Raw genomic sequence first — 20,829 nt, 5'->3', positions numbered from 1 at the left:
GACCAGCCTAGCCAAAATGGTGAAATCCCATCTCTACTAAATACAAAAAATTAGCTGAGCATGGTGGCACATGCCTGTAGTCCCAGCTACTCAGGAGGCTGAGGCAAGAGAATCGCTTGAACCCAGGAGGCAGAGGTTGCAGTGATCTGAGATCATGCCACTGCACTCCAGCCTGGCAAAAGAGTGAGACTCCATCTCAATAAATAAATAAATAAATGTTATATTTAACAAGCTTAGCCACTTACTTGATATGTGACTTTGAGAAAGTGAAATTCTCTGTGCTTCAGTTGTATCGTCTACAATCTGGAGATAATATGTAGATATTTCTCAGATAATATGTAGATATTTCACAATTCTGTGAAATATCTACATATTATCTCCACGTTGTAGATGATACAACTAAAAATGTTTTGAAAAGCATTTAGCAAATCGTAGCCAAGATCTCAATAAATAGTAGCAAGTTGTTATTATAAGCTTTGTACTTCTTTCTTTTCTTTTTTTTTTTTTGAGATGGAGGCTTGCTCTGTCGCCCAGGTTGGAGTATAGTGGCACAATCTTGGCTCACTGCAACCTCTGCCTCCTGGGTTCAAACGATTCTCCTGCCTCAGCCTCCTGAGTAGCTGAGATTACAGGTGTGCACCACGACGTCCAGCTAATTTTTGTATTCGTAGTAGAGACGAGGTTTCACCATGTTGGTCAGGCTGGTCTCAAACTCCTGACCTTGTGATCTGCCACCTCGGCCTCCCAAAGTTCTGGGATTACAAGCATGAGCCACCGCGCCCAGCTGCTTTGTACTTATTTCAGATGGAAACTTCTTAAAAATAATTTTATGTTCAGCCTACCCAAAACCTTGGAGAAATGAGGGCAATTTAGCTTCATAGAAGATCTAGTTGACCTCTACACTTTCTCCTCTTTTCTCAAATGGATTTCTCCATGCCAGAGTTTCTGTTTTTAAAAAGTCCTGTTTAGGATGGGCACAGTGGCTTATGCCTGTAATCCTAGCACTGTGGGAGGCTGAGGCAGGTGGATCACTTAGGCAACATGGTAGAACTCTGTCTCTACAAAAAGTACCAAAATTAGCCAGACGTGGTGGCACACACCTGTAGTCCCAGCTACTCAGAGGCTGAGGTGGGAGGATCGCCTGAGCCTGGGAAGTTGAGGCTGCAGTGAGCTGTGATTGTGCTACTGCACTCCAACGTGAGCAACAGGAATGAGACCCTGTCTCAAAAAAAAAAAAAAAATTTTTTTTTAAATTTTTTTAGCCGGGCGCAGTGGCTTACGCCTATAATCCCAGCACTTTGGGGAGGTCAACACGGGTGGATCACCTGAGGTTGGGAGTTTGACACCAACCTGACAAACATGGAAAAATTCCATCTCTACTAAAAATACAAAATTAGCCAGGCATAGTGGCGCATGCCTGTAATCCCAGCTACTCGGGAGGCTGAGGCAGGAGAACCACTTGAACCCAGGAAGCGGAGGTTGTGGTGAGCTGAGATGGCGCCACTGCAGCCTCCGCCTCCTGGGTTCAAGTGATTCTCCTGCCTCAGCCTCCCGAATACCTGGGACTACAAGCGCACACCACCACACCCAGCTAATTTTTTTTTTTTTGTATTTTTAGTAGAGACGGGGTTTCACCATGTTGGCCAGGATGGTCTGGATCTCCTGTCCTCATGATCCTCCTGCCTCAGCCTCCCAAAGTGCTGGGATTACAGGCATGAGCCACCATACCTACCTAATTTTAAAAAATTAAAAGATCCTGTTCATGGTCAGAGGCATCTTTTCTTTTCTCTTAGTACCCTACGTCAGTTTTAAGCGACCACCGATTCTTCTTTTAATACATTGTCAAGGTTGTATAATTCATGTTTCTACTCATAGTTCTCCAAGTTAAGTTCTTCCTCTGCAGCTGTGGGTTAGGGTGGTGAGCATTAGTTTCACTCTCTATGCTCCCTTGCAGAGTCACCTGTTTCCAAGATATCAATCCCTCTTTTCTGTCATCAGAACCTGATGTCAGCATTTTGCTCTCTTAGTTAATGCAACACATTTGTATGTTATCAGATGCAGTGATTGGGATTTTCTATTCACTTCCCATCAGAACTAATCTGAACAAGGTAATTCTTACATTCAGGTCACCTTTTCTTCCAGTAAGCCCATCTCCAGGGATTTATAAATATACCATAAAAAGAAAAGGTTGTATGCCTGAGTATGTACCTGGCTTAATTTTATTGGTGTAAAATTGCTAGTGATACAAATAACAGGGGAATGATTATTGAAATTTCATATGAGCTGGCTAGGATGCGGTGCACCCATTAAAAATGATTATATTGAAGACTGTGCTACAACATGAGGAAAATGCCTGCATTAGCTACAGCTATAAAACAAACAACCTTGAAATCTTGGTCATTAAATAATAAGCTTTTATTTCTCATTCATACACTTTCAGATCAGCTGGATTTTGGCTGAGCTAGTTAGGGCTGGTGGAACTTGGCTCCAGGCTATGAGTTGAGTTCAAGTTGGACTCACATATCTTAGTGGCTGGTGGGCCACCCAGGGCACATTTCTGTATGGAAATAGCAGAAACCCAAGAGAGCAAGCCCAATGCTGAAAGTCCATGTACAGCCTCTATGTGCATCACAACTACTAACATTCCAAGTCACATGGCCAAGGCCACATTAAAGGGGTGGAAACTATTTCTACCTCTAATGTTAGGAACTACAAAGGGTATAGATACAGAGAGTTATGAAGTCTTGGGAACAAGAATGTAGTCTATAGCAATATCTCACAAAACAATTAAATGGAAAAGCACACATGTAGGATATAAAATTGACGGCACAACTTGGTCATAACTATGTAAAAATATTTTCCATACCAACAAAGAATAGAAATAAATAAGCAAAAATGAAAAAATGTTATACCCAGCTCACAAGAGGATTTAAGAACTTTTAATGTTGCCTTTCTCCATTTCTGAAACTTCCAAGATAATATTATATTACCCTTCTTGTTAAAAGTAAGTTTTAGAAGTTTCTCACAGCTTCTAAATCTTATCTTTGAATTATTTCATTTAGTTAACTGCTTTATCCATCATATTAAGACTTTGTAGAAAACATTGAGAAATCTAAGTACAACCAAGTTAGCCAATAATTCTTAGTCCCCACCAGTTCCTAATCTTGCATTTGAACCTAATGAACTATCATCATAGATCTTTAACTTGACCTGTTGCCTAAAAACAATTGAGTTGCCTTTATTGTTCCCTTATTCTTCATTATTACAGTGTCAAAGATTGTTCTCCACCCTGACCTCTGAAATCTCTAATATATTCATACTATTGAATAGAATCATTGTAGATCCCTAGTAGATTCCAGTTTTCTAAAATCTACAAGTACAATTCAGCAAACATTTGCGGAGCGCCTGCCATGTGAGAGGCACTGTACTACTTGTTCTAGGGGAAATATAGATGTGTAAGTGACACCTCCTCTTACTCTCAAGAAGCTCACAGTCTTAATAGGAAGAGAAATGTGCAAACATTTTTTGAAGATGGAAAGAACAGACTAGGAGAAGTGTTCAATGGTTCTCAACCCTCGTGACATATTAGAATCATTTGAACAACGGTTTTCTTTTTTTTTTTGAGATGCAGTCTCGCCCTGTTGCCCAGGCTGGAGTGCAGTGGTGTGATCTCGGCTTACCACAACTTCTGCCTCCTGGATTCAAGCGATTCTTCTACCTTAGCCTCCTGAGTAGCTGGGATTACAGGCATGCACCGCCACAACCAGCTATTTTTTTTGTGTGTTTTTAGTAGAGACAGGGTTTCACCATGTTGGTCAGGCTGGTCTCGAACTCCTGACCTCGTGATCTGCCCGTCTTGGCCTCCCGAAGTGCTGGGATTACAGGCGTGAGCCACTGCGCCCAGCCAACTTCTTCTTCTTCTTCTTCTTTTTTTTTTTTAAGAGATAAGATTCTTGCTCTGTCACCCAGGCTGAAATGCAGAGGAGTAATCATAGCTCACTGTAGCCTCAAACTCCTGGACTCAAGCAATCCTCCCACCTTGGCCTCTGGAGTAGCTAGGACTAAAAGCATGCACCACTATGCCCAGCTAATTTTTTTTTTTAATTTTTTATAGAGATGGGTCTTGCTATGTTGCGCCTGGCCTCAAGTGATTTCCCCCCAACCTCAGCCTCTCAAAGTTCTGGTATTACAGGCATGATCCACTGCACCCTGCCTGGACAACATTTAATAAATACCGATGCTCAAGCCTGTATCTAGACATGATGTTAATTAGTCTGGTGGCTGGCCTGATTGCTGATATTTTTTTAAAGTTCCCCAGGAAATTATAATGAGCATCCAGGGTTGAGAATCACTGAGTTAGTTATTCTACTTCCATCCCGATTGAGTTGTTTCACTAGACTAAGAACTAACAAAGACTCCCAAATTCAATATTCAAAACAATTCTTTACAAATCAATTTTTACTAAAAATTATATAATTGGTTGGGGTGTTGGAGAAAAAATTATATAATGCATGAATGTATTTTTAAAAGTCAAATGGTACTAAGGCTTATGACTAAAATATAGCAATTCCCTGTCCCACCCATACTCCTTCTTACCCTGTTGACTTTGACTCTTTATTTTTATGGAATTCATACATCTCCTTCATCAGAATGTTAATGCACTGCCATCTTTTGCAAAACTAATTGCTAAACTTCATTTCCTTCTACCCAAAAGTACCCTAAAGCCCCCAAGGAAAGGTAAAAAGGAAGAAACACCAGGTAATTAGAGCAGTGGGAAGCGAGGGAGAGGTTTTTCTTTTCAATCCATTCCTACGTGCAGGCTAGGTCTTCTAATGGATCTAAACAATTCAGAAAGGCAGCTAAGAGAGTTTCTAGAAACGTTGCCTGCTCTTCCACCTCTTGGAAGACTGAGGGGCTTTATCTAAAATTATAACCAAAATTTCCCCATGTTCTCCTGGATTCAAGCCTCCCCAGAGTCAATCAAGTTGTCTTAAACTTTTCTAGTAGTTAAAAACAGTGTGGAAATAAGAATACTTCCAAAGCAGTTTTAAAATCCTTGCAAAAGCAAGAGTATTTTGAAGAGCACAGGATTGGCTCAGCCATTCAGGGAGATGACTAGAAAAAGGAAACTTTGATTTTATCTCTAATATGTATCATTTACATTGGAAAGTTTCACTTAGGGAGATAGTAAAAGTTTAATTGAGGTAATAGGCATTTGAACAAGGATTTGATTGACGAGTAAGGATTTCAAAGGTGGAAGGGACAGAAAAGGGTTTAAAGACTGAGAAAATGGCACAGGCGCAGAGCAGGAGTCAGGAATGTGGGGGGGTGCTGTCAGTGGTAAAGCTGACACCCAGGATCCCCATAAACTCTGAGAGTTGGATTTAAAAATTAGCACCAAGTCGTAATGGAAGAGATCAGTAATATGCAAAGGCCCCTTATAGGAAGACTACTTTCCAGGCCAGCAGCAGAATATAAGGAGTTCCTAGCCTACATGAATGTATTCATATATGTAGAGATTGAATGCAGGCCAAATTTGTATATGTTGGGGGCAATGAGGAAAGGGTTGGTGATCAACCTGGAAACTTCAGTAATCAGAACAGAAAAAAAGATTTCATCTGAGGGCAGAGAATAATGAAAAGTAGTCATCTTTAGCATTCTAAATTTGCTTTAGCTTGTAAACCTGTAAACTAACTTGTCTAGTCCTTGTGATGGAAATATCTTTTTTTTTTTTTTTTTTTTTTTTTGAGACGGAGTTTCGCTCTTGTTGCCCAGGCTGGAGTGCAATGGCACGATCTCGGCTCACCGCAACCTCCGCCTCCTGGGTTCAGGCAATTCTCCTGCCTCAGTCTCCCGAGTAGCTGGAATTACAGGCATGTGCCACCAGGCCCAGCTAATTTTTTGTATTTTTAGTAGAGACGGGGTTTCACCATGTTGACCAGGATGGTCTCGATCTCTCGACCTCGTGATCCACCCGCCTCGGCCTCCCAAAGTGCTGGGATTACAGGCGTGAGCCACCGCGCCCGGCCGGAAATATCTTTATTTTAGAAATGATTTCAATTTTATTTGCTATGAGGTTGGTGCAAAAGTAATTGCGGGTTTTTGCACTTTCACACCAACTAATAGATATTGCAATAGTCTCATACAGCCTGAAGACTTTTGATATTTGAATCAAATTACTAGCTTCCCTTACTGCAAGGCTATGCTCATGTAATTTGGCTTCCTATATTACTGTTGAGGGCACTGATTAGCAAAAGCACCTGGCCCACTTATTACTATGGTCCTCACTATAAATTAACAGAGTAGCATTTTCATTTATGAATTGGTCCTTTGTGAGCTTAATTAGCGTAAAGTATCTCCAAGAGACTGATCTAGACTTGGTGCAAAAAGGCAATCGAGTTCTGGACCTGGAAAGCTTGAGACCCATAGCCAGCATGAGGTGCCAGTCAACCGGCTGCTTTTGTGACAAAAGCAAAGTAACTTGCCTGGAGGGCACCATACCACCACCCAAAAAATAGGCCAGGTAGGCTGGGGTGCATGAGAAACACTGGGAGATAGTGATATAATAAAGGATGTGATTGGGAAAGCAAGTCAGGGCATATTAATGAAAGCGTTAAAAATTGGTTAGGTTTGAAGGCTGTGGGGACTCACTGAAGATATGTTAGCAAGGTATTACATGAAGTCAGTTCTCTATTTGAGGAGAACTCTGTTTGATGGATGACAGCTGGATTGAGCAGGAAAGCTGGAGATAGGAGACTAATTATAAGTCTGTTGTAATTGTATAGGTAGGAGGTGAAGGAGACTGTGAAAAGGCCAGTGGCATTAAAATAGAATGGAAGGTTCAGCCCGAAGAGACATTTCTGTGGCTCCAGGAAATACTGGTGTGTCTTGGTTTCCTTACTTGTAATATTAAAAAGGAATCACTGCCACCTGTCTGGGAGAAAGGACTCTGCTCTTCCTGCCTCCTGTATTATTTGTAATAATTTTCAGAAGACTGCTCTCTTTTCATAAAGCAGGTAGAGGTGTTTAATGGCTCTCGAGGCAAAGCAGAGCTTATGAAATTCCTCTGACTGGTCACATTCTGGACTAAGCCCAAACACGACAGTCCTCTCCAGACCTGAAAATTGCTGAATACTGTCTAAAACAATGTGACTTCCGCAAACACCAGTGGCCTGGCTAAACACAACCTCTGATGCTCTGTGGGTCTCAGTTAATTCCATTGCTTTTAGCAGTGCAAGCTTATAGCGTCCTCTGTCCTCCCCTCTCTTGCACAGAATTGCTATATCTTTGGGCAGATAACCATACTGGAACAGGCTGTGACATTTTCTTGTCACATAGTGAGCTATTTGTTCCATTGTCAGATTAGTCTTTGTCTCACACACCCCAGGCAGAGCCTGGGCACACATGGCTTCCTCATAGGCAGCCTCCCTGAACAATGCTAATGTGTCTGGACACATGTTGGAGGGAGGATTTTCTTGGATCCTCTTCATTTCTTCTTTCATGACCTTTGCTATTTCCAGAGCACAGTGGATCCCTCTGGTGACTGTTTTTCGAGGAAACTGAGCAGATGGAGGGGGAAGGCCATTGACATCTGCGTGATGGATTTGAAAAGGGTCAAGAAAAAGCCAGAGAATCCCATGGTGATGGTTTTCACTTCCAGGCCACCTCACCTTTGGATGGGTGATGTTCTTAGCCTTCATGTACCAATTGCCGTATTTGCTACAGAAATTCTCAGTTTCATCCATCACTATGTGTTTAATCTTTAGAAACTCCCCTTGCATGAAAGTTTTCCGAGTCACAGCTTGGTAGGTGGTTTGTTGGCTGTAAGGAGGAAAGAGAAAACAGGGCTTGAGCCATATCAACAAAGGGAATATCAGCATTCATTACTCTGGAATGGAATCAGAGGCTGATGCTCATCCACAGGCTGAGTCATGATTCAGTAGTGTGAATACCACAAAACTATTCTAATTACAAGTTACCTGACAGACAGAATGCATAATTTTATACCCTGCTCTTTGGGTTTATCCAGTTAAGTCTGCATGTGAAACGTCTGAAATGAACCCAGGAAACAGACTGTATTATTTCTACTAGTAGTCCATTTCTACTTTTGTCAATCCTGAAGACAAGTTCATTACATATTTTGTTTGTTTGCTTGTTTGTTTTTGAGACAAAGTTTTGCTCTTATTGACCAGGCTGGAGTGCAATGGCATGATCTCAGCTCACTGTTACCCCTCCACCTCCCGGGTTCAACCGATTCTCCTACCTCAGCCTCCCTAGTAGCTGGGACTACAGGCATGCGCCACCACAGCCAGCTAATTTTTTTTTTTTTTTTTTTTTTTTGTATTTTTAGTAGAGGCGGGGTTTCATCATGTTGGTCAGGCTGGTTTCAAACTCCCTACCTCAGGTGATCCACCCACCTCAGCCTCCCAAAGTGTTGGGATTACAGGCGTGAGCCACTGTGCCCCGCTAGTTTATTACATCTAAAGGAAATCTTAAAGTTAACTTACACTTGTTACTACCATTTCTTTACTTTCTATCATTTGTAGAGCTGGAGAACAGCTATATATATGCATATCATAATTTTTATGTGCAAAAAAATGGACTAGTTTAAATTCCTCTAACTTCCTTTAGATGTGGCAAGAGAAACATCGAGAGGATGCTGAGTTCCATGACATATCAAGTAGGGTACCAATCTATGGGGCTATGCCTCTTTGGGGCTACCTCATTTACTTGGTAATTTTCCTTTATAGTATGCTTTAGCATATATGTACTTTTTCTTAACAAATTTGGTTGTTTTTTGCCTCCTCTAATTTGGATCCAAGAAACATCACTCATCCCTACAGATTCCATGATTTTACATATACAGTTACTAGGGCTTTACTACCTCCTGTATTATGCCTTGAATCATAACTATGTTCTTCTCTTCTGGTTTGAACTGTGTGGACTCAAATAAAAGCACTGATCTTAGCCATCTTTGTATCCCTCTCCCATTAGGGATTCAATAGATCTTTGTTGAGTTAGCCTTTTGACTGGGGTATTTTGAAACTTAGCTGTAAATCTTAATAAAGAACATAGTCTTCAGCACAGTCTGCAGGATTCCTCATAATCTGGCTTCTGCTTCCTTTTCAACATACTACCTGCTGTATACCCACACTCTGCACTGGCCTAGTCAGACATACCATTCTGGTTCTCTCGTGTCTCCATGTCTTTGAATGTGCTGTGCCTTTTGCCTAGAAAGCCCTCTCCCATCTGATTTCCTTCTCATACTGACTGCTTAGCCGTGTGCCCAATGGTCTCCTTCACTGGGGAATATTTGCCAACCAACCTCTAACCTGTTAAAATGGGCATGAGGCCAGGCGCAGTGGCTCACGCCTGTAAACCCAGCACTTTGCCAGGAGGAGGTGGGTGGATCACTTGAGATCAGGAGTTTGAGACCAGCCTAGCCAACGTGGTGAAACCCCATCTCTACTAGAAATACAAACATTAGCCCAGCGTGGTGGTGCACACCTGTAATCCCAGTTGCTCAGGAGGCTGAGGGAGGAGAATCACTTGAACCCCAGAGACAGAGGTTGCAGTGAGCTGAGATCGTGTCACTGCACTCCAGCCTGGGCAACACAGTGAGACTCCATCTCAAAAATAAATAAATAAATAAAGCATGTCTTTATTATTATACAATACATTGTTTATTTTTTTATGGCAAGGTCCTCAATATGTTTTCTCCTCTAACAGTAAATGTAGCACAGTATATACCATAACAACAGTGCTCAAAAAGATTTGTTGAATAACAAAACCAAATCAAAAATAATAATGATTTTACCCTCATTTTACTAAAAGCTAGAGATTTAAATCAGCGAATTTGTGTATTTTCTAAAATTACTGATGCTGAACAACTCAAAAATGAAAATATTTTATGAATAAAATCAAATTGTATTTAAATTCAAGTTTATGCTAGGTGCAATGTCTAATTAGCAGAAACACCCTATGACTTTAAAACATTACATAGCAAACAAAAAGTATACTTAAAGCAAAATGGGTTCATTTCTATTTTTCTTAAAATTAAGGCCATGGATTGTGAAAAAAAGTGTTTCTGGTTCTATAAATTTAAGTTATGTACATGTGAGTTATTTATAATGAGCTGTTTAAGGTTGAACATTATAAATTACCTGTTTGCAGCTCAATTCCCTGATTATTTAGAAATGTGTGTGTAGTTTGCGCTCTTGCACTTATGCAGCTAAGGCATTGCAAAAACTTAAAGTAAAAACACAAATTACTTTTGTGACACTTTTGGAAAGACTGATTAAATATATTTTTGTGTGTGTTTAGTTGGTAAAACTCTTACGTCACAAAATCCTTTAGGGAGTCACTTTCACAAACATAGAGGATCTCTTTTGGTTTGCAGTGAAACAAGTCCTTAATTTTCTCCATGATTTGTATGGCTAGAGCTGTCTTCCTGGTTCCTGGAAAGCAGTAGACAAATAATTCACGTGTCTCCTGAAGGCTCTCAGAAAGCAACTGGCTCTGCTCCATTATGAGCAAGTTGAAAAACTCACAGCCCAGCTGGTCGCTCAGAAGAGATCTGGAGCACAGGGAGACCACTACAAGAGCCTGCAGCAAGTCTTCCATTTCCTCCTCATCAGCAAGCCTGTAGGACCTCGGGTAGCGCAGGGGGATCTCACCAGGTCTCCTCTGTGTGCTGGCCAGGTGTATCACCCTTGGAATGATGCACACTTTCCCTGCGTAACCACCAACAGTTTGCAGTTTCTGCTTTAACTGATGAGCTGTGTTTCGGGCATATTCACGTCCTCCAAGCCAACTGGGGTCTATTAAGATTGTATAGAGTACCAGGGGGCTGTTAATTGCTATTAGGAGAGCATCACACAGGACATTCCGTTCTTTCCTGAAGCCAACATCACCAGCCCAGCTTCTAGAAAATATCACAATCCCCCGAGAACAAGGATGTATCAGGGTCTTCATTAATCCCTCCAGCTCTTTATGATCTGAGAACAGCATCTTGCAGAGGGATTCTGGTTTAAATTGTACCTCTTCCTGTGTCACTGAAAATTCAAGGAATAGATGTTACCAAAACTTACAAAAGTCTATGGTAGGCATTCCTGCAACATTGCAGAAAGAAATGATACCTGGTGCATTTGGGAAAATAAGAGCTTTCCTTTAGAATTGTGATTCTAACAGGCCAGGCGTGGTGGCTCAGGCCTGTAATCCAAGCACTTTGGAGGCCAAGGTGGGTGGATCACCTGAGATCGGGAGTTCAAGACCAGCCTGACCAACATGGTGAAACCCCGTCTTTAAAAAAAAAAAAAAACTGTGATTCTAACCAGTAGCAGTTTTGCTCCCCCACTTCTCCCCCATCCCCAGGGACATTCAGCGATGTCTAGAGAATTTTTTTTTGACAGTCAGTCTCTCTGTCGCCCAGACTGGAGTGCAGTGGCACAATCTCAGCTCACTGCAGCCTCTGCCTCCAGGATTCCGGCGATTCTCCTGCTTCAGCCTCCTGAGTAGCTGAGATTACAGTCACATGCCACCACACCTGGCTAATTTTTGTATTTTTAGTAGAGACGGGGTTTCATCATGTTGGCAGGCTCATCTTGAACTCCTCTAACCTGAGGTGATCTGCCCGCCTTGGCCTCCCAAAGTGCTGGATTACAGGCATGAGCCACCATGCTGGCCTGGGAATTTTTTATTGTCACAATTGGAGGGGAGCTACCGGCATTTAGTAGGTACCAGCCAGGAATGCTGCTAAATATTCTACAATTCACAGGGCTCTCTCTCCCACAACAAAGAGTTATCTGACTCAAATGACAATAGTGCTGAGGTTGAGAAAACCTGCTTTAGAAGAAATGCAGATGACCCAATGGCTCCTTCTGCATTGGAAAGCCAGGAGCAGTTTTTTGATGCTAGAGACCTGAGAAATGTTCCGCACTCTCAAATTTGGAAAACAAAAGCCACATGTTACGAGTTGAAAAGCACAGGGAAAAAGTAATAGTGGGAATCAGATGACTGGGAAACAAGGGTCAGACGTATATACATATATGTGTGTATATATAAATATATATTTTATAATTTATATATAAATAAAATTTCAATCTGAGTCATGGCACCAAAGTAAAAAAAAAAAAAAGAGAGAGAGAGAGAAAATAAATAAAATTTCAGTATCATTTTTCTGCTAAGTTCTTCATTTGACCTTGTCTAAGGAGAAACACTTGAACTCATTGCTACTAATACCTCCCAACTCAATTTTAGAAAACAAACAGTCCCCTCAGCTGAAATCAAGAGGGAATACCTGGAAATAAACGTCGTTGCAGAGCCTCCTTAAATTCATAGATTTTTATGGAATATCCGGGGCTTTTCCGTTCAGATGAAGCTGATGAAACCAGGGAAGAGTTGTGGTCTGTGACCAAACTGGAAGGAGCTAGACAATTACATGAAAAGTTGTTTCAGATAAAAAATAAAAAGTAAAACACCAAAAAAGCCTCTTTTTGGGCTCTTGTTACTAGAGACCTGTGATGTGTACGCGTGCCTCAACTATAATATTTTGATTCCAGGTTATCTCTAAGAAGAAAAGGTGGGCCGGGCGCGGTGGCTCACGCCTGTAATCCTAGCATTTTGGGAGGCCGAGGTGGGTGGATCACCTGAGGTCAGGAGTTCAAGACCAGCCTGGCCATCATGGTGAAACCCCATCTTAAAAAAAAAAAAAAAGAGCCGGGCGCGGTGGCTCACGCCTATAATCCCAGCACTTTGGGAGGCCAAGGCAGGTGGATCACGAGGTCAAGAGATCGAGACCATCCTGGTCAACATGGTGAAACCCCGTCTCTACTAAAAAATGCAAAAATTAGCTGGGCATGGTGGCACAGGCCTGTAGTCCCAGCTACTCAGGAGGCTGAGACAGGAGAATTGCTTGAACCCAGGAGGCGGAGGTTGCGGTGAGCCAAGATAGCGCCATTGCACTCTAGCCTGGGTAAAAAGAGCGAAACTCCGTCTCAAAAAAAAAAAAAAAAAAGAAAAAGAAAAGGCACCTAGAGGGGATCAGCAGCAAGAATTAAAACCACAGTATTTAAAAATGTCGTTGGCTGGGTGTGGTGGCTCATGCCTGTAATCCCAGCACTTTGGGAGGCCAAGGGGGTGCAGATCACCTGAGGTCAGGAGTTCAAGACCAGCCTGGACAACATGATAAAACCCCATCTCCACTAAAAATACAAAAATTAGCCGGGTGTGGTGGTGTGCCTGTAATCCCAGCTACTCGAGAGGCTGAGGTGGGAGAATTGCTTGAACCTGGGAGGTGGAAGCTGCAGTGAGCCGAGATCACACCACTGCACTCTAGCCTCGGCTACAAAGCAAGACCCTGTCTCAAAAAAAAAAAAAAAAAGTTGTTACAGTTGTTTATGTCCCCATATAATGTTAGATGGAATCAAAAGTGGCAGGATCTTTGGGGGAGAGGAGGAGAGAAGTGAGCTCAAACAAATTTAAAACAAGAGAAAGAATGACTCAATAAATTTCTCTAATCACTCAAGTCTTGATCAAATGTAAAACATACTGGCCATGAAGGCAAGCAGATAGGCTTAGTTCAGTCTACAGTCCTTTACAGATTGCTTAGGAGTCACCAAGGCTGATTCCAAGCAAAACTGAAAGGTAAGAGAGAGCAACAGGGGCCCTGCTCCCCCACCACCCCCTGCCCTAGCATCTCCTTTTGCATCATTTTTCCCCACTTGGTGGTACCCTAAGCCCAGTGGTTTCAGGTTATTAGCTCCTAATGTTACTAAAACAATTCAAATTTGTCAACAATGTTTCGCTTAGAAGAATTAGTGGAGTAGTGGAGTCATTTTGTTTTATTTTACTTTATTTTATTTTATTTGAGACGGGGTCTTACTCGCCCAGGCTGGAGTGTAGTGGGGTGATCTCTGCTCACTGCAACCTCCACCTCCCAGGCTCAAGTAATCCTCCCACCTCAGGCTCCCATGTAGCTGGGACCACAGGCATACACCACCACACCTGGCTACTTTTTATATTTGGGGGAGAGATGGGGTCTCACCATGTTGACCAGGCTGGTCTCGAACTCCTCGGCTTAGGCAATCTGCCCACTTAGGTCTCCCAAAGTGCTAGGACTGTTCCTGTCCTTGGAGTCATGCTTAAACGTTTCTCTAAAATATCATCACTTAAAGTAAGACTATTCCAATTTTGACTAGGATGATCAGCCTGCACAGTTTTTTCAACAGGTTTGTAGATAAGAAAAGGAGAGCTTTCCTACCTCATAGCTGATGGCATACTCTAACTTTCCTTTAAAGGTTGTTTAAGGGCCGGGTGCGGTGGCTCACGCCTGTAATCCCAGCACTTTGGGAGGCCGAGGCGGGTGGATCACGAGGTCAAGAGATCCAGACCATCCTGGTCAACATGGTGAAACCCCGTCTCTACTAAAAATACAAAAAATTAGCTGGGCATGGTGGCGCGTGCCTGTAATCCCAGCTACTCAGGAGGCTGAGGCAGGAGAATTGCCTGAACCCAGGAGGCGGAGGTTGCGGTGAGCCGAGATCGCGCCATTGCACTCCAGCCTGGGTAACAAGAGCGAAACTCCGTCTCAAAAAATAAATAAATAAAAGTTGTTTAAGCTGGCTCGGAGCAGTGGCTCACACCCATAATCTCAGCACTTTGGGAGATAGAGGCGAGCATGTCATTTGAGGTCAGAAGTTTGAGACCGGCCTGGGTAACATGGCGAAACCCCATCTCTATTAAAAATACAAAAATTAGCCAGACGTGGTGGCACGCGCCTGTAATCCCAGCTACTTGGGAGGCTGAGGCATGAGAATCACTTGCACATGGGAGGTGGAGGTTGCAGTGAGCCAAGACCACACCACTGCACTCCAACCTGGGTGACAGAGTCTCAAAAAAAAAAAAAAAAAAAATTCTTGTTTAAGTCATAGAATCCAAACATTTCTTGACCTCAAACAGTTTATATTCTGACTCTTTGGAACTAAAAATATTAGATAAAGAACACTGTAAAGGGAGAACACTTACAAGCGAAAATAAATTACTATTTTTTAACCAAAACATATGATCAAATTCCCACAAAAGGCAGAGAAAGGGGTTCCTCCCTGCTGACAGGGACAATGGCTTCACTTCCCTTTACCTGACTGAGTATCCAGCATCATGACCACCCACTCCTCAGCTGTCAGCCGTGTGACAGAATTGTCTTTCATGATCCAGGAATCTGGGGCCTCCGCAAACACCACACAACAGAAGGGCTCCACTTGAATCACACAGACATAACCATCCAGGACATCTTTTTGGTACACGTTCAGGATTTTTGTGGTGAAATTTACCTTTGGCTTCTCATGGCAGAAGTGGAATGTAGGCAATTTTTCTATGCAGTTTTCAATTTCTTTTTTTAATAAGTCAGGGTTCACTTTTTCCCACTTACATCCAACCACTTCTTTGCTTTTATCATCCACCCCAATGAGGATGTAGCCCCCTTGAGTGTTGGCAAATGCAGAAACATAATGAGGTAGCATTTCTTTAATCCGAGGTACGATCTTTTTGGTGGTGAACCTTTTAAATTCAACATGTGTTGACTCAGTAAAGTTGAGTTTCTCCTTATACATGAGTTTGTCCTTTTTAAAAAATTCTGAGGCAAATATTCTCATATCTTCCTCTTCCTGAATGTATCTATCGAGAACCTGCTGAGGAGGCAACTTCTTCACCCTTGGTCTTCCTCTTTGGGCTCTAAACTCCTTCTCTCTGAGAAGCTCCAGGGCACTGCTAGCACTCAAGTTGATAGCAGAAGTCACATCTCTCTGATATAAATTGGAGCGCAAGCTGCAAATCCTCAGTGGAAGGCTGAAAACATCTGGGCTCCATGACTTCACAAAAATCAGGAGATTGTGCCCCTGCTGCATGTAGTCAAGATATTTCTGTGAACCTGAAGGAAGGAGTTTTTGAAAAGAAGTTTCCAAATCCTGTCCCAGCCCATGGCATTGGTAACTATAGGTTTTATCATCAATCTCTGCTTTGATCACACCACCTCCAGAATTTAACAGCGCACATATAGCCCGGATAATTCTAGAATTCTCAGATCTTTTCAAACAGCTATTGGTCATCTTCTTTCTGTTTTCTTCTCCAAAAATCACTCTGCCCACATCTACTGTTATCTCAGGATAGGACATGTCAGTATCAGTCTTGAGACTCACCATCACAGCAGCCACCCTGTGCTCCGAACAATAACAGAAGTTCCTATAATTAGGGCAGAAATGTTGTTTCTACATTAACAATAATTCCAAAGATTACAATATTTTCTTCAAAGCTATCACTTACTGAAGATACATTTTAATGTTGGAAATCATCTCTCTATATATTTTGTTGTTGTTGTTTTGTTTGTTTTTTGTTTTTGAGAGACAGACTCTTGCTCTATTGTGCAAGGTTGGAGTGCAGTGGCACAATAATAGTTCACTGCAGGCTGGGCGTGGTGACTTATGCCTGTAATCCCAGCACTTTGGGAGACGGAGGCAGGTAGATTATGAGGTCAGGAGTTCAGGACCAGCTGGTCAATATGGTGAAACCTCGTCTCTACTAAAAATACAAAAATTAGCTGGGCATGGTGGTGCATACCTGTAGTCCCAGCTACTCGGGAGGCTGAGGCAGGAGAATTGCTTGAACCTGGGAGGCAGAGGTTGCAATGAGTCAAGATTGAACCACTGCACTCCAGCCTGGGAGATAGAGCAAGACTCCCTCTCAAAAAAAAGTTCACTGCAACCTCAACCTCCCAGCTCAAGTGATTCTCCAACTTCAGTAGCTGAGACTACAGACACATGCCACCATGCCTGGCTAATTTTTCTTTTTTCTTTTCTTTTCTTTTTTTTTTTTTAGAGATGGAGTCTTGCTATGTTGCAGTCTTCCTGCCTGGGCCTCCTAAAGTGCTGGGATTACAGATGTGAGCCACCCCACACAACTGGAAATTATCTTTGAGATGCTGTTTTCTAATCACTTTGCCAAATATCCTTAGCCTTGCCAGAATAAGTAGGCATAGATAAAGGTGAATGCTTAATATTTGTCATAATGGAAAAGTTAAATTGCTAACATTTTCAAACAGTTTCCATTTAAATCAGGAAACACCAACACAGCCTGGATATAAAGGGCACAGGTTGGCACAGGAGCCCAGGTAAGTTATTAGCGAATATGCATAAATAGATGTTGAAGTGAGACGATGCTCTTATTTATAATTCAAAAGGGGAAGAAAGGAAGGCCCTAGGGAACTAAGGAAGTATCATTTTATAGTATATGTACTGTAGAAGATCTTGCTATAAACACAAACATAGGCTGGGTGTGGTAGCTCACATATGTAATCTCAGCACTTTGGGAGGTGGATGTGGGAGGATTGCTTGTGGCCAGGAGTTGAGACCAGCATGGACAACATAGGAAGGCCCCATCTTTACAAAAGATTTAAAAAATTTAAAAATTAGGCAGGTATGGTGGTGCACACCTGCAGTCCCAGCTACCTAGGAGGCTGAGGTGGGAGGATCTCTTGAGCCCAGGAGTTTGAGGCTGCAGTGAGCTATGATTACACTACTGCACTCCAGCCTAGGCAGCAGAGTGGGACTCTGTCTAAAAAAAATAAAAATAGCCAGGCGCAGGGGCTCACGCTTGTAATCCCAGCACTGTAATCCCAGCACTTTGGGAGGCTGAGGTGGGTGGATCATCTGAGGTTGAGAGTTCAAGACCAAGCTGACCAACATGGAGAAAATACAAAAACTGTACTAAAAATACAAAAATTGGCCAGGCATGGTGGTGCATGCCTGTAATACCAGCTACTTTAGAGACTGAGGCAGGAGAATCGCCTGAACCCAGGAGGCAGAGGTTGTGGTGAGCCGAGATCATGCCATTGCACTGCAGCCTGGGCAACAAGAGTGAGACTTCATCTCCAAAAAAAAATAATAAAATTAATTAATTAATTAAATTTGGTATTTTATGTATTATTTTACACACTTTGTAAAGCTTTATTTTACTCCTAAAAGAATGTCAATTGATACCAAATGCAGAAACCATTTTAGCTCTTCACATGTTCTAAATCTCAAAAGTATATTTCTTCATATACAATGTGATGTGAGAGCAGCATTTTCCTTCCCTTCTAATAGTTCTGCCCTGTGCTGTGGAAACCTCTAAGACTTAGAAAAGAATATGAGCTTTTGGGGCATGGTCATTAAATTACTGTCACCCTTCTTTTGCTTCATAGACCAGAGAACAGCCACCAAAATTGAAATTTGAACTCTGAAGCAAATATTTCAGAAAGGATCCCCTTATCTTTAGTTAATTGCAAAACAAAATATTTGCTATCTCAACTAAAATTCTTCCTCTAGAAGAAGAGAACCCACCTTTCTGTGTGATCTTTGCAAAGCAGGGGCCCTGTGGGTGTGGTATGTACTCACCAAGAGGAAGAAAGCAGGCATCCGGCAAGATGTGTACACTCCTCTGACATCAGTTTGTTCTTGGTTGCCTTTTCACTTCCTTCAAGAAAACCAGAATCGACCTGGGGAATCGTTTTTAGCATGTGAGCCTCTTCTACAGGTACACGTAAATGTAGTATTTTATGGCTCTTAGGGAAATTTCCCATAACATGCTATTTATATCATTGACTCACAGAAACATTGGAAAGGACTTTAAAGATCCTCCAGTCCAACAATCTATCAGATTCTAAAATCTCCTCTATAATGTTCCCAACTCCCAACAAGTTGCTATGCAAATCTCCGGCCATGAGCAACTCACTACCTATCAAATAGTCCCTCTAGTCCCTCCTATTTTCTGACATCTGTGTTAGAAATGGTTTCCTTTCTTTCAACTGCAATTTGTCTCCCCATAACTTCCACTGAGGGGACCCACAAAACAATTCTAATTGATTCTGAACTAGCAGGCCCTGTAGTCTTGTGACTCCTAAGTCTCATCAATGTTATTTGAAAGCTGATAACAACTATGATAAATACAAAGTTTCCTGAGATTCTCGCTCCAGATGAATATCCTTTCCACATTTCCCAGATTTTTTTTTTTTTTTTTGAGACAGAGTCTCACTCTGTGCCCAGGCTGGAGTGCAGTGGCGTGATCTCACGGCAACCTCCACCCCCCAGGTTCAAGCGATTCTCCTGTCTCAGCCTCCAGAGTAGCTGGGACTACAGGCATGAGCCACACTCCCAACTAATTTTTGTATTTTTAGTAGATGGGGTTTCACCATGTTGGCCAGGCTGGTCTCAGACTGTTGACCTCAGGTGATCTGCCCACCTCAGTCTCCCAAAGTACTGGAATCACAAGCGTGAGCCACTGCACCTGGCCTTCCCAGAATGTTTTACTCGTTTTCCTTTACAAATTTTTCCCTTAAATACTATTTTACTAATCCCTCATGCCTTCAGATATAGACTGCACCTAAAATTAGACAGATGAGATTTTTTAAAAGAATTTTCTTTCTTTCTTTTTTTATTTTTTACCTATGTTCTTGTGTTTCCTCTTGCTGCTCCAGTTCCACATCTGGCTGTAGTCTGAATGTTTGCTTCTATCATGGCCCCTTTTGCCCTGTGATATTGGCCTGGGAGGAGCAGACTCCCCACTTTGTCATAACACTGACACACTGAGGAAGGCCGATAAGGGCTCCTGAAGAGCCTGTGACAGGGCAGATTAGCAGGCCAGGCTCTGACCTCAGGGAGTGAATGAGGCTGTAATGAGAAAAAGCAGGAGTTTTCAAGTGAAAGGCAAAAATTAAACCTAGCACTTCTAAGGGACTCAGTTTTACTTCCACATATCATACATATACTTTCAGCCCCTGGAAAATTTTATGTGCAAACCTCTATTTTTATTTTTTTAAGACCATCAGGGGTTTAACCCTGATGGCCAGGCTGGTCTTGAACTCCTGACCTCAGGTGATCCACCCACCTCGGCCTCCCAAAGTGCTAGGATTACAGGCGTGAGCCACCGCACCTGGCCAGGATTCTTTTATTCTCACTTTCTTTTTTTTTTTTTTTTTTGAGACAGCGTTTCGCTCTTGTTACCTAGGCTGGAGTGCAATGGCATGATCCCAGCTCACCGCAACCTCCGCCTCCTGGGTTCAAGCAATTCTCCTGCCTCAGCCTCCCAAGTAGCTGGGACTACAGGCATGTGCCACCATGCCCAGCTAATTTTTTTGTATTTTTAGTAGAGACGGGGTTTCACCATGTTGACCAGGATGGTCTTGATCTCTTGACCTCGTGATCCACCCGCCTTGGCCTCCCAAAGTGCTGGGATTATAGGCATGAGCCACCGCGCACGGCCTATTTTTATTTTAAATTAGGCTATTCTGTACCTATTCATTGTGGGCAATATTAACCTATTTCATTACCTTCTAAATGGCTTTCTCTATTCTATTTACTTTTATTCTTTTTGCCACTTTTCATCTTTGTTAAACACAAGACCCAGCCTAGAAAAATCTTCATAGATTAGGAGCTGGTTATCCCTGGGTAGGTGGATTAAAAATTTTTTTTTAATTAGTTTCTTTTTCTTCCCTTTATTGTCTTTAATCTATATTTTTAATGGTTTACAATGCATATAAATTGTTTTTCATAATTCAAAAACAAATGGTAAAAACCAACAGATGGCCAGGTGCAGTGGCTCACACCTGTAATCCCAGAATTTTGGGAGGCTGAGGTGGGCAGATCACCTGAGGTCAGGAGTTCAAGACCAGCCTGGCCAACATGACCAAACCCTGTCTTTAATAAAAATACAAAAATTAGCTGAGCATGGTGTCAGGCACCTGTAATCTTAGCTACTTAGGAGGCTGAGGCATGAGAATCACTTGAACCCAGGAGGCAGAGG

General features: G+C 42.2%; 1 protein-coding gene across 4 annotated transcripts; it reads right to left on the bottom strand.

Moving 5' to 3' along the window:
• Positions 1-2,393: 2,393 nt before the first annotated feature.
• On the bottom strand, positions 2,394-19,571 carry SLFN14 (schlafen family member 14). 4 transcript variants are annotated; one of them, XM_064378467.1, is made up of 6 exons: positions 19,473-19,571; positions 18,426-18,504; positions 15,137-16,236; positions 12,299-12,427; positions 10,340-11,054; positions 2,394-7,821 (listed from the first exon to the last, which is right to left on the bottom strand). In XM_064378467.1, exons 1-6 carry the CDS (start codon positions 19,510-19,512, stop codon positions 6,987-6,989), a joined length of 2,898 nt encoding a protein of 965 aa, XP_064234537.1. In that variant the 5' UTR covers positions 19,513-19,571; the 3' UTR covers positions 2,394-6,986. The 4 variants fall into 4 exon arrangements, with proteins under 4 accessions (XP_064234537.1, XP_064234538.1, XP_064234539.1 ...); XM_064378468.1 differs by having other exon boundaries at positions 15,137-16,209; XM_064378469.1 differs by having other exon boundaries at positions 18,426-18,526; positions 19,473-19,559.
• Between the last annotated feature and the right edge of the window lie 1,258 nt (positions 19,572-20,829).

Source organism: Aotus nancymaae, unplaced genomic scaffold, assembly GCF_030222135.1.
Source record: "Aotus nancymaae isolate 86718 unplaced genomic scaffold, 86718_ANA_hifiasm-v0.15.2.pri h1tg000018l, whole genome shotgun sequence".
In the NCBI taxonomy this organism is placed as follows: Eukaryota; Metazoa; Chordata; class Mammalia; order Primates; family Aotidae; genus Aotus; species Aotus nancymaae.
The sequence above is the reverse complement of the archived record's forward strand: the minus strand, read 5'-3'. Positions and strand labels throughout refer to the sequence as shown.